The sequence below is a fragment of the Toxoplasma gondii genome, chromosome VI (assembly GCF_000006565.2).
Source record: "Toxoplasma gondii ME49 chromosome VI, whole genome shotgun sequence".
In the NCBI taxonomy this organism is placed as follows: Eukaryota; Apicomplexa; class Conoidasida; order Eucoccidiorida; family Sarcocystidae; genus Toxoplasma; species Toxoplasma gondii.
In genome coordinates this window covers 2,839,182-2,852,267 of record NC_031473.1, presented here as the reverse complement: position 1 = coordinate 2,852,267, position 13,086 = coordinate 2,839,182, and the positions used below count along the sequence as shown (strand labels likewise).

The following is a 13,086-nucleotide window of genomic DNA, read 5'->3' as shown; positions in this document are numbered from 1 at the left end:
GTACAGAGAACCAACCAAGGGTATCGCATTTGCCTCCAATCCCATCACACGTCTACATGGAAAAACGGAGTTATGAGGCTAACCGAAGCAGCTACAATTTTGAGATGGGGGTATTCGAGGGTAGCGCAGCGTGTCGACTCTCTCCAATTTTCTCCGCGTTTCTGTGGATGCGGATAATTCTGTAGATACATGGGGCTACAACAGAGCCTCTGTTCCACCTTCTTGTGCAGGCCTGTACCCGCTTGCTTTTTCACGGGATTTTCTCTTTTTGAAACGCGCCGCCTCACATACGGGAGTTCCATGGGCATTCTTATCAGGATTTGCAGCCTGTTGCCTGTCAACTCTCAACCCATGCTCCTCTCCCATCACGGAGAGGCTTGTCCCTTGCAGGTTCCTCTGTGTAGAAATGCTTCACGAAATGTGTCTCCTTTTCTGCATTTCCGGGCTGTCTGTGCACCCGCAAGTCACACACCGCAGAGCGCGCGAACGCAGACGATCCTCGGTGACAAGCTCTCTTTCAGTCTCGTTTCAGAGGGACCTGCAAAACGTCCACACTACTCGCGTACTCAAAGATTAAGCGCGGAAAAGAGTGAACCTCTTTACAAAAGAAGTTTGATGACCGGTGGATCTCGTTCAGATCTTTGAGAAAAGCATTGCGTCGACTTCGCATGCTGCACCTGCCCTCCGTCTTCAGCAAGCGGTCGCATCCAAGCGGTTTGTAGGAGTTCTCGGTTTCGAAGAAGAACCGATTATCTTGTCTCTCGTCAGTTTCTTTTGAGCTTTTTGCGGGAGATATTCTTGTATACCATTTTCAGAAGGCGGAAAAGGAAGGATCCATTTTCCGTCTGGAAAGTCCAAACTCGTACCAGGGGACCGCCGGCGGGGCCCTCGAGAACCCCGCTTCTGGCGGTTGCGCCTTCGATGTTCTTGTCTCTCTTTCATCGATGATCTGCCTCGATTTTGAATTCCTCACGAAAAACCTGCAGCTTTCTGTGTGTTTCGACGGTGAAACGGCTTGACATTTCACGTTCATGCGGTGTAATTCACCCAGCATGTAGTGAGCTGCTCATCCTCGTCGTTTGCTCAGGGGCAGAATTTGCACAATGGTAGTGCCCCGTCGTGAACTGTGTGTTGCTTCATTTAAAAAGAGGGTTTTGTAAAACAGCGACAGCTTACATCAGCGATAATTGAACGCGAGGGCTACGAATCTATATGCCGCAAGCAGGATATCCGTTTGTTTCCCTTTTTTTTCCAGGCCTTTCGACTCAGTCGGCTACGGCACACCCTGTCTCGCTCCAAGATATAACCGAACGCATTCCGATTTCCCTGCAGGCCAAGGAGCCGCTTCAACCTTGCGTTTTAACGTAACAATTTAGCATGTTATATGTAGTGTGACGCGGCTGCTTCAGAACGTCCATTTGTAACATCTGTCTCACGCTCACTCTCTAGCCGCGTAGCACCGCTTCACCACCGGGGTTTCTTTCCGCCCTCTCATTTGAACACAGAGGAACGCGTTGGATTTGTCGACTCTCTGTTGGCAAGGATGGAACAAGTTGCGTTCTAGCCGGTGGGAACGTGGCAGTCACCCGGTTCTCACGGATACGTTGATGAACACTTAAATGCCCGGGGCCGGGTTCAAGCGCAGCGACATCCTTGGACTCAGTTTTTGTCACCCCGGATGGAGACGCTTCTTTCTGCGGGAACGTTGGATCCGGAAGTGCCATTCGAGTGTTTTATTTCGAAGTTAAAGAGACGAGATGTGCGTGGGTGTTCCTCTCAACTCTGCTAAGGCTGCGAGCGCCATAGTCGGGCGTACCTTTGTAGGGACGAATGCAGATGTTCTATGAGCACGAAGGCATCCAACGCCGGGTAGACCCTTTCCGCCACACATCGTTTCAACTCATTCTGTTCTTCCTCGGTGCGAAACTGCGTCTCGTTCTCCGGGGACGCCGATCATCGCGGGTGTCTGACGTCACTTCTCGCAGTTGTCGCGGCTGTTCTTTTTTCTCGGAAGAAATGGGTCGTTTGCCGCATCGGTCGCTTCCTGCGCGCGTGCTCGCTGGCGCCGTCGCGTCAGTGTTGCTGTCACGCCGGCGCTGCTTGCGCGTGTTTTTCGCCGTCAGTCTGCTCGCTGTCTTTGTCTCTTCGTGGGTCGCGACGACGGGGAACGTCATTCGGAAGATGACGTTCGAGAGCTGCGACTCCCGCAACCAAAAAGTCATTGTGACGGTCAACCCTGGGGACGCACTGGTTCTCAGATGTGCGGGAGCCGTCAGTTCGGTGCCAGCGGACATTAACACATCCTGCTGCCACGACGCCGGAGCGCGGTGTACGGCGGCGACGAAGAAAACGTATGCGGAAATGTTTCCGACGGCGCCGCCAGAATTCGTCTTTTCATACGGGGACGGCGTCAACACTGCGTGGCAACTGAAAATTCCGGAGAATGCGAAGCCACCGTACCCGTCGTTCAGTGTAGGCTGGCAGGGTCCGCGAACCTCCGTCGTGAACAGTTCCGTGCGGACGGCTCCGCAGACGACTGTCGTGATCCGCGTCGAGGGTGAGATGGAGTCCGAGATCCTCGTCTCCATCACCTCCACGATTTCCCGCTCCGCAGCATCGACCTTTATGGTGGGAAGGAAACTGCAACAAATCGTCACCTGCGGCGCGCTGGCTCTGGCGGGGCTTCTTGCGACAGCCGGAATGACAGGCTGAGGAAACGAGGGAAGCCCGCGAGAAGGCTGGCAGAAAAAAGCGTAGTCGGAGAGGTGGAAAGCCGGCGAGAAAACTATGTTCGTGCTGCTCGGATCCAGCTTGATGGTTCTGAATCACGAGGCTGCTGAATGGTTAACTGAAGGACTTGCTGTTTCTGGGAGCAGGAGTGCCCTCAGTTCTAGGCGCCGAGGGAGATTCGGGACCGCATGCGGTTTCTTCGGGCCGGCTGAAAGGGGCAAACGACAACAAGGACGAAACGGGATATGGGTTTCTCCGGTCAACGCGAGGACGGGGCGCACGAGCGAAACAGAAAGAGGTTGGAAAGGGAACTGTTTGGAGGCAGAGAAGGAAAAACTTGGGAGCAACAGAGACGAAAACAGACTTGCGTGAGTGCACTAGAGCGATGAATTGAGCTTTTTCTGCCCGGTTTTGCGGCGCTCTACGTCGCAACTTTGGGGAGAGTGGAGGGTCCTTGAGAGTCTATCTTACGAACTACGATGTAGGATTTATCTTTCGGCCTTCTACAGAGACTCACGCACTCACTTGTCGTGCCCACTTTCTAGTGTGGCGAACGTTTCAGTGAGAAGGCAACGCATGTGAAGAAAAATGCTTGTTGGAGAAGAAACGACAGGGGTACTTTCTCGCATCCCTGCCTCCCCGTGACCCGTAGTCCCTTGGAGGGGAAAAGCGTTTTGTGTCACTTCGTGCTGTTGCCCATTGTTTTCACAGGTCGCGTAGTGTTGCAGCGTTACCAGGGAGCTCTTCCTTGTGGTGTATAAAAGTGTGAAGGGGCATTGTGCGATTTCTCAACTCGACGGACCTTCTCGCAAGCAGGGGGGAGGAGGATGCATGACAGAGGCGAGACGGCGAAAATATCGATAAGATAAGCAGAGATGAACCGAGAACGGGTGTACCCTGGAGGAGGGAAACACTGATCATCCATGCGAAAAACGTATGGGGAGAGTGAATCGCGTGTACACAGTGCTTGCTTTTGTGTTGTTCTCTGGTCCAGTTCTGCATAGTGTCTTCAAATTTTTAATGACTGGGACACGGGGGCGAGGGGCTGCAGAATCGTGGCCTGGAACTTCGCCGCTATGGTGATAATCAGGAAACAAAGGAACTCTCGCAACGAGTAGAGAGAGTCCGAGTGTCCGCAGAGCTGATACACGACGTGCAACGCACTAGGTTTTTTTGCGTGTTCTGCCGTCCCTCAGTCCCCGGTTGCTTTCTTTAGTAGCTCTGTGTCGCTGCAACGCATGCCCTGTGCGTCAGTCTAAAGCAACCGACGTAAACGGAAGGCACACTCATCCGAGACGTGGAGTGCAAAGAAGCGACCCAGAGTGATAGTGTCACTGGTACACATTTTTTTCGCTGCGAAGTCTAACAAGACTCTGCGTGCTTTTTTTGCAAGTTCTGTGTGCCTGTCACCCGAGGACGACCTGTTCGTGGAAATGTGCAAGAGTCTGCAGACCGTTTGTCTCAAAGAAAAGAATGGGACAATCTAAACTCAATGGAAAGTGAGGAGGGGAAAAGCATGCGAGTCAGCGAAGGAGCGGTTGAGAGAAGTCGTGGACTGAACATCTGCTGACTGTAGAGGAAGGGATGTTCGCAGACGACGGATCTAGGAAACGCCAATGATGGAAGCGGCTCTTCTGCATGAGAAGCGCCTCACGCTTTTCAGTTCTTCCCCATCATTTCTCTGAGAATAGAAAAGCATCTGTGGCCGTTATTTTGTATCGTTCTACACTGCACGAGGTCCTGCGTCACTCCGTCGGCCCAACAATCCAGATCCTCCTTATGGGACCCACACGCCGATCTAGATTCCTGACACTCCAGAGCACCTGACAAAGAAACCGAAGATTTTTGGGACGCCTCGAACCGATATGACTTAGGGACATTGTGGCCAACCTTGAGGTGCTCGCTGACGGAGAAAGCTGTTCCGTTGCATAGAGCGTCCCTAGGAACCATTGAAACAGGGTGGTGTCGCGCTCCTTATAGAGACCGAAATTCGAATATAGGAACGGATTCCTGGACGGCGAAACATCATATGTGCCCAGCCCTTTGCTCGTGGGGAACTGAGTTTGCCATCAGAATACCGAAGCGCGCAGAAAGCCTCTGTTTCTTTTTGCTTTAGAGTCTACGTGATTGTTTTTGTCGCCTAGACTCCGGCGTTCTTCGTGCTGTCTGCGTTAACCGTGCAAGAATAGGCACTTTCCATTCGAGCATACTTTCTAAAACAAACGCAGCCACAGGGCAGAAACATATTTTCAGTGCATTCACGGTGCACGGTACATGCACTCTAGAAGCAAGTCAGAAACTTTCAAAAACATCGTCGTAGGCATTCTCATGATCACACACGGTCAACGTGGGTTGTGGGTCAGGAGTCACGACAGACGAATATCCTGACCCTTCCACTGCAAACAGAAAACACGTAGTTCTCTGTATTCTTCACAGCCTAGAGTCGTTTCGTTCTGGGTAGCTGGTGTTTTTCAAGCTTCCCGGAAGCGCGATTCGAGGACTGAGTGAGTGTCGAAAATTACAAGAGCAGCACATCCTGGGCATGGCTGCACATAAGTTTTCATATATAACTCCTTATCTGCTCAAAGCAGCGCTACCATGTGGTGCGCGAAAGCTTCTTAGATAGTCTTGGACCCTTTTACGCCCGCTGGTGCTCACAAGAAACAAACCGTTTCTCGACACCTACCAACAGCGCTCAGCTGTTGGTGCTCCCTTTTGCGCGCTCATGCTCAGAATGAATCAGTCTCATTTCCTTGTGTTCCTCGGTGTGGACAACTACCTCGACAAATGCATTTGGAAAGGAAGTAAAGAGTGCGATTTCGGTGGACGGAAGAACCGTCATGAATAGTGTGTACACTATCAGGACGGGATGACAACAGACGGCGTACCACGAAAAGACACGCCGTCGCGACGGTTCTGCCGAAAGCATCGAACGAAATATTTTCTCTATTTCATACTCGTAGAAATGAGAAACATGCTGGAGGGCGCAGCTGTTGTTCGTTGTTTGTCTACAAACAACTGCTGTTGTGTGGTACAGTTACCTAACGAAGAAGCGAAGGTGCACCAAAACGGAACTAAAAAGACGACGTGCTGTTCCCACGACAAACAATCGCACTCCTTCCTTAAAAAAGAGAGTTGTAACTGAAGGAAAGTAGAGTTCACGGTTTCTCCAGTTCTTTCCTCTTGTAGTGTAGGTGTTGAGACAGCTGGGCAAGAGCGCCTGAAGCTAAAGAGAAGCGAGGGGGTGGATCCGAGCAAAACGACAGAAAAAAACTTAAAAACGTATCCACTGTCAGGATACAAATTTAAGAAATACGAAAACGTTCACAAAAAGACAGGGCGCAACAGCGAAATCGCAGAAGACGGAGGTCCTTTGGCTCTTATATGGAAACGGAACTTTCCCCAGAAGCCCCCGCAAGAACCTATCACGGGTATAAGGAAGGCCACCGCGTACAAAAATTCGAATGTGTCCTCTCCCCCCAGCACACTGTGGTGAGAAGCATGATTCCACCCCTGCCAACTTATCGCAGCAGCTGCATGCGCGCGAGCTGTATCTGCTTCAACCAACACAGGTGCCCACGAACCCTCGTTTCTTCCAGGTTCTCTTCCTTTTTATTTCTCTCTCCGTCTTTATCTTGTGTATCTCCTATGTAGCCCCTGCTGTAGATGTTCATTCGGTCTCTATCTTGTCGCTTTGTTCGCGTTCTCAAAAACGAGGTAGACCATGTGCAGCATCATCCGATCTTCCACGCCCTGCGGGTCTCCCTTACTTCGCTTCTTTCCTCTCTTCCCCTCTAGATTCCGTTCTCCGCCTTTCTGTCGCGCCTTTCCTTGCTCCTTGCGTTTTTGGTCCCCGCTGCTTCTGTCTTCATCCGACACTTCTCTGCCTGGTCCTGCCTCGACCTCTTCGCCTCCTGCAAGGTCGTGCCGTTCCGCGCCTCTGGACTCTCTTTCTCCTGTGAGGTAACAGCCACAGGGCAGGCGAAGGTAGGCGACGGGCCGTGCAAGAGATCCAGTTGCCACTCGGCTGCTTGTCGAAGATCGGAGAGAACTGCCTGGACTTCGCGGCGGTTGACTCCATAAAGTCCTGCGCCTGTTCTGGGCTTCTTTGGACTTTGCTCCTTCATCTCGCCATGCGCGGGTGAGCTGGACGACGCACCGTGGAACGCCTCTCTCTCTTTCGCCTCCTCAGCGAATACTCCATCTTCACAGCGCGCTGTCGTCTCCCTCTCTGCTGCATTCCCGTTCTTCTGTTCATCTAGAGGATTACTAACAAGATGGAGAAAAGCATCCACGTGTCCACTAAATGCAGTGAGTGCTTCCAAAATGCATTCCTCGGTCTTCCTTCCTTCTTCCACCTCGAACCTAGAATTGTGTCTCTCCGGCGAGGAGGCCGAGGGCCCTTCACAGTTGTCTCGCGACTTTTCCGGTGCCGGGGTGCACAGATCACCCACAGCCAGACCTGACAGGATGGCGGCGCGGATCACGCATGCCGCCGCTATCGCGTTCGACTGCCTTTCGAGGACAAATGGCGTTCGGCAGAGAAGAAGAAACTCCTGGAGTGCTGCCTTGTGCAGGCGGCGTTGAAGCTGTGCGTGCCTCAATCCTCTCGCTGGCCACGCCTTGCATGTGCAGAGACAGGACACAGGGGAGGAAACAGGTTTGCCTTCGTCAAGGACAGCCGCATCACTGGGTGTCGGCGAAGTTTCCTCCGTTTTGTGTCTTTCTTCGGAGCACGGTTTCTCCTCCTCCTCTTTCGGCGAAAGACGCGGGAGTGACGGAGTCTCCGCGGGAGAAAGACGAAGACAGGGGGACGGAACGGAATAGGCAGCTGCTTGTGGAGAGGCAGGAACCACGGCGGGGGTCTCTCTTTCACACTTAGTCAAGAATGCTTTGACGTAGAAGCGAATGGCAGCCGCAGGCAGGTGCAGAGGCCCCACACTGAAACGAATCGCTCGAAGAAGTGCACTTTCGTAAATCCTCAATTTGTGGCACAAAATGCGGAACGAGACAGCCGAATCGCGGAGAAGCCAGCGAGAAGACGATGCGAGATCAGCTAATGCCTCCTCAGAGAGCAACGTCTTCACCGCAGACTCAGGCTCAGAAAGACCTGCGAGAGCGACAGGCTTCGCTGCCGCATGCGAAGGATCTGACACTTCGGGGAGATCGCTCTGTTCGTCAGAAGCGACGTCCATAGGACTGTCTGCGCACTCAATTCCTTCCTCTCTTCTCTCCTCCGTCTCCCTCCCTTTCTCAAGGGCAAGAAGAAGGCGCTCGCGGACTTGCCGCAGATCTGCGACTTTCTGCTGTAGAGACACTCTGTACATGCCGCGAGCTAGATCGTACAACTTCCGAGTACACCTGCACATACACAGTGGAGACACCGACACCGCTTGTGCGCGTTTTCCTTTCCAGTGTCCACCAGAAAGAAAGCAGTGCTTATAGACACATCCGCAAAGGGGAAGCCAGCCAGAAGGTGGGCAAACAAACACGACTTCCCTATAGCTTCGAAGAAGGGAAACCAGACGCTCACGAAAAAGAAGAGAACTTGTTTTTCCCACTTCTTAACCTTTCCCTCGGTCTTCCAGGCTCTCACCACCCACTGGGTTTCTCAAAACTGAACGTTTCACTCACTCAAGGGTGCCCTCGCCTCCGTTCTTCGCTCGTCCTCGGACCTTCCCCTAGGCTATTCTCTGTCATTCTATCTGCAGCGCGTCAGCAAGCGCGAAGGAAGAGACGCATCCTTCTCTGTGAGGAAGACTTTTCTTCCGTTCATTTTCACTCCTCTCACCTGGATTCTTCACTGTCTTCCGCATACTTCCACGAAAGCAGAAGACACGCAGCAGCTGCACACTTCCTCTCCAAGCCGCTAAAGAAGAACGAATCGAAAAAAAGGTGGAGGTAGACGCACCCGATGGAGATACACCTCAGCGAGAGCCCGAGAGACCTGTGAGCAGACAGCCAACGGCAGAAACGAGAAAAGGAAGAATACGTGCTGGGGAGAATATGAGACCAGGTGAAGAGAACACGTGACAAAAGACAGTGCCCTGGAAACACTGTGGAAATCGCACACCACACCGAACACGACACGACAGAAAAACCATCAAAACACGGACGGAAACAAATACAGCATGGAGTACGTATACACTTGATTCGAGTGATGACGGGCGTGTATATTGTGTGTTGTCACGACACATCTGCACCACATAGGATGCGGCTGGCTGCCACTCCTTTTCTTGCATATTCTGTTCTGCAAGCGCACTATCTTCCACTCCTAATTCCATCACCGTGCTCCCCAGTCATCCTCAGTCTCTAATCCGTCTCAAGGCTCCTCTGTCTTGACTCCTGCGTCACCCGCCTCTCTCTCATAACTCACTTTCCAAGGACAATAAGGTAATTGCTCGTGCCAATAAGAAGCATGCGATCGGCTTTACCCTCCACGATCCGGCGGGTCAAACGGTATCGAAAACCCCCCAGTATACCGCTCTCCCCGTTCTCCCGAGAAGCAGTCAGCGTCTCTTCCCTGGCTCTAAGTGCCGATGTTGCGTCGTCCGCAATCCTGCTTAGGAGTCCGGAAAACCGCGTTTCGCCCGCATGTGAAAAATCGTCAGTTTCCCGACCCCCACATCCGTCTCCGTTATCTTCTGTTGCTCTCTCTGTAGCAGAAGTGCATTCAGATCCGGGCGGACCAGGGTGGAAGGTGTTTTCTGTTGAATGGCTTTCGTTCTGTCTTGTCCTTTTTGGGGAGCTTCGCGCTCCTAAGCCTGCCAACGCAGCTGCCCGCTTCCGCGCGAAAATTGCTGCCGCCGCCCGGCGCGCCTCCAGTGACCGAGGCTGTCCTCGAATCTCGGGGCACTCTCCCGAGCAAAATGGGGAAGCTGCATGCCGCTGGCAAAAAAAATTGTCACGAGAGTTGGAGGAGTCGGGAGCTCGCGACACGGCAGATGTCTCCAGCACCGGCCGAGAATGCGGCGACGCCGGACACAGGTCGCCACTCAACGTCGAAGATCCTCGAGACGGGGAATTCCGAAGAGAGGCATCTTGCGATGGACCGGATGCGGGGTTCGACACGGACGATGTGGATGACAGACTGTAGTCCGGAAGCAGATTCTCTCGGGGGGCGCTGTGCCCGTCTGCTTGAAACCGGGCTGAAGGGAGCGCAGCGGCAATAGCGGCGCCAGAGGTAGCCATATTAGAGGCATAGGAGGAAGAAACAGCAGGGGTAAGGGTGGTAAAGGTAAGCTCTTGTGGAGCCGACTGGAAAAGAACCTCCGGAGGCCCGGGACCCGACTGTCGCGACGAGAAACCCTGATCACAGGCGTCTGACGAAACAGCGTACAACCGCACTCGCGGTGCCACTCTGACACATCGGATGCTCGGGAATACGCGGCTCAAACACTGTACAAGAGTCGTCCTCACAGCCTCTCACATCACCAGCAGGGAGCGCGCCAACAGCCACCGCCGGGCGTCCTCATAATTCCGTGTGATATCGAGTTGCTTTGACAAGAGAAAGCGTTCACTCGGTCCACCGAGGGCGGCACGGCAGCTGACATGCTCAGATGTCTAGAGCAAAACAACGTTGGGTGTCTAGACACCTACATAGCACATCGAACATCGTCCTACAATGACGGAGATGCGCAAGAGAAATGTCCACGAGTGGTTGGTCGCAAAAAAATGGTGAACGACAGCGCCTTCTGCTGGCGTCCGGGACACAGGTTCCGGCGAAAAACATGCAAATCGTCAACTCGATACCGCGTCAAGAGCTGCGACAAGCTGAGACCTTTCGCTAGGTGTGCTTGCCCATCAAGACTCGCACGCTGCCTGCACACGTTCGCGCCGTTTCCGCAACTCCTTGAAATATCGAGCCTTTCCTCTGCAGTGGTGGATCAGTTTATGCGAAAAAAAGTAGCAGATGGAGAGATTTCACTTTCACCACCGCCCAATTGTCTCTTCCGACGAGCGATATCTTCCCTGGCTGCTCCTCTCTATACCGCTTCAGGATGGTCCGCCCCCTACCCGAATATAAGGTAACAGCGTCGATGTGCATGTGGGAACCAAGGGAATGGCTGCCGTCTCTTGACGCCGCTTTAACTCATCTGTCACCTTTAGAGTCTCAGTTTCGTTCCACTACGTTACCTGGGACTACGAACTAATAACACTTTGAGGTGAACGGTGCGGCAGCCGTGCTTTTGTGTTTACTGTACATGAACCAGCGTACTGCACCCATCTTCCCTCGCTTCCCAGCCGCCTCAAAAGTCTACACACGGCTAGGGGTTTGAGTCTCGACGCTTAAATTTGCGACCGGCAGGGGATTTACGGTTTGCATGTGCCTGTGGATGCAAGCTTTAGCAAGGGGCACATCACAGCAACGAGAAAACGTCCCGAAAAGCCTCCGTGTTTCGGCGCGCACCCGCCACGCGACCTCGTTTGAAGGGGGCAGGGTGCTCTCCGTATGAACACGGTTTGATAAACACTCGAAGTTTACAGTCGAATGGCGTGTAGAATGTGGAGAAAAACAGAGGAGGGAACTGAATGGGGCGAAGTTCGATCTAATTAATCCTGCGAAGTCATCAGAAGAGAGGAAGTTAGTTGCGAACTGCGCATCGAATTCGGAGGTACTTTCTAAAGTAATTGACGGGCCTCCAGCGTATGTAGGGGACGGCAAAGGGTTTTCAACTGAAGCTCGCTGAGGTCACTGAAACAGAAGCGACTATCGACCGCTCTACTAACAGTTTTATGAAAACAGGGTTGTGCGGCAGAACACAATATACGCGGCGTGTACAGAAAACAAGAGAGGCCGCTTGCGCGGGGAATCCGCGAAGTTTTACTTTCGTTCGAATTCCTTGAGCAGCGGCCTCGAGCGACACGCTCCAGTCGGACTTCATGTCCAAAATGAACTGGAAGGGACGTTAGACGGGAAGACTTGTGCACGAACAGAGGCAGGGAAGGTAGAAAGAACAAACTCGCGTTCAGGTGAATATGGGAGAAACGGATGATAGACGAAAATCGTTTCGAGTCTGAGGCAGAGAAACGCCCAGCGTTTTGGCATGGTCGCTCTGCGCAGTGGGGCCATGCATGTCGTAGAGTCTACTCAGAGAGTGATGCCTCTCCACGGTTTGAGAATAATCCATTTGAAAAGGGGCTTCTTTCCCGTCAGCCGCACTACAGAAACTCTGCGCTTGTGTGCCGCATGCACTATAAATGTGGGAAACAACAAGCTCTACGCTTGCAGAGTCGTACTCCAGTTCTGTTTTGTGAAGCAAGTTGCTGCTCGTGAAAAAGACGTGTAAGTTTCTGAGAAACAGCACGCTGCTGCCAGCATGACTTCAACTCTTGAAAAACCGGAAACACCAACGAGAATCGAAGTAGCCTTGATTATCCTATGAAGTTGTACTGGCAGGAGTTGCTCTTCACCTCAGGGAACGGAGTTTTGATGCGATACTTCGGGTCGGGAAGTGCGGAGATCCTTCTGCTGGCTGCCTCACTTTCCCTGTCGTGATCTCAAAACTACACGACCACCCATTCTCGCTGTTTTCCTCTCGATTTCCTCATTCTCTCTTCTGTGTCTGCGCATTCCACGTCAGCCGCACTATACGCAACTGAGCCAAGGCGGCATATTTATTGGGAGGAAGCAGCATACACACACACATATGGAAGGACTGCATCGGAGCACGCTGATTTCGACGCCAGGTGCTGTATTTTTCTGGTCAGTTATTCAAACGGCGTATCATGCGACAGGTGCGAGCCACAGAAACTAGTCTGAGATACTCAGGCAGATAGAGTTTCTTTCTACTATTTATACGCCGCTACCACTTTGTTAGAGCAGCGAACTTCACAAATAGCCACCAGTACCGGTAGAACATACCCGTGAAATTCTTATTACTCCGCAGAAGGCTCGATGTCAGTGTAGACAGCAAAGCTCCAGGCAATCCACCACTGAGTTGGCCGATTAGAAGACAAAAACTGGAGTGAAGAAATTAAACACTGCCTATGAATCTACCAAATGGCTTGCAAGAACGCAGCCCGCGTATCTCAAGTTCAGAGGGTTTCTCCCGTTTTGTTCGAACGAGGCATGGCCGCTTCCCAACGGAGATCTTTTAAGGTTGAACAATGTGTCTTCATCGAACCCGGGACTGTCACTGATTGCTCAGCAGAATTTCGATACATATATACATATCTATATACATACATATATTATATTATTTGTATCTCCACACATGCACGGGCACATCCTTGCATCGTTCCCCTTTACAATTTGCATGACAGGTCCAGAACTCTACATCTTGAGCTAAAAAGGTTCCAATGTAGACATAAACTTGGAATTTTTGTTTGAACGTGAAATTAGAGATGTGAGTT

The 13,086-nt window shown here is 52.2% G+C and overlaps 3 protein-coding genes across 3 annotated transcripts; 2 read left to right on the top strand and 1 right to left on the bottom strand.

Moving 5' to 3' along the window:
• The first annotated feature begins 746 nt into the window (after window positions 1-746).
• Window positions 747-4,958, top strand: SRS33 (SAG-related sequence SRS33). The gene has a single exon (XM_018780688.1). It carries the CDS (start codon window positions 1,831-1,833, stop codon window positions 2,710-2,712), a length of 882 nt encoding a protein of 293 aa, XP_018637524.1. The 5' UTR covers window positions 747-1,830; the 3' UTR covers window positions 2,713-4,958.
• A 1,032-nt stretch (window positions 4,959-5,990) lies between these two features.
• Window positions 5,991-10,457, bottom strand: TGME49_243780 (hypothetical protein). Its single transcript, XM_018780687.1, has 3 exons — window positions 9,107-10,457; window positions 8,522-8,677; window positions 5,991-8,091 (listed from the first exon to the last, which is right to left on the bottom strand). Exons 1-3 carry the CDS (start codon window positions 9,919-9,921, stop codon window positions 6,525-6,527), a joined length of 2,538 nt encoding a protein of 845 aa, XP_018637523.1. The 5' UTR covers window positions 9,922-10,457; the 3' UTR covers window positions 5,991-6,524.
• Window positions 10,282-10,761, top strand: TGME49_243770 (hypothetical protein; the record flags this gene model as incomplete). Its single annotated transcript, XM_002366835.1, has 1 exon — window positions 10,282-10,761. One exon carries the CDS (start codon window positions 10,282-10,284, stop codon window positions 10,759-10,761), a length of 480 nt encoding a protein of 159 aa, XP_002366876.1.
• Window positions 10,762-13,086: the final 2,325 nt, after the last annotated feature.

What these genes read in the sequence shown, in the direction of transcription:
- SRS33 (XM_018780688.1), top strand. Translation starts at nt 1,831, where the DNA reads ATGCAGATGTTCTATGAGCACGAAGGCATCCAACGCCGGGTAGACCCT.
- TGME49_243780 (XM_018780687.1), bottom strand. Translation starts at nt 9,921, where the DNA reads ATGGCTACCTCTGGCGCCGCTATTGCCGCTGCGCTCCCTTCAGCCCGG. An exon ending in TACCTTATTGTCCTTGGAAA is followed by an intron (nt 8,678 to 9,106) that starts GTGAGTTATGAG and finishes GTCTGCTCACAG; the next exon opens with GTCTCTCGGGCTCTCGCTGA. An exon ending in GAAGACAGTGAAGAATCCAG is followed by an intron (nt 8,092 to 8,521) that starts GTGAGAGGAGTG and finishes GTGTATGTGCAG; the next exon opens with GTGTACTCGGAAGTTGTACG.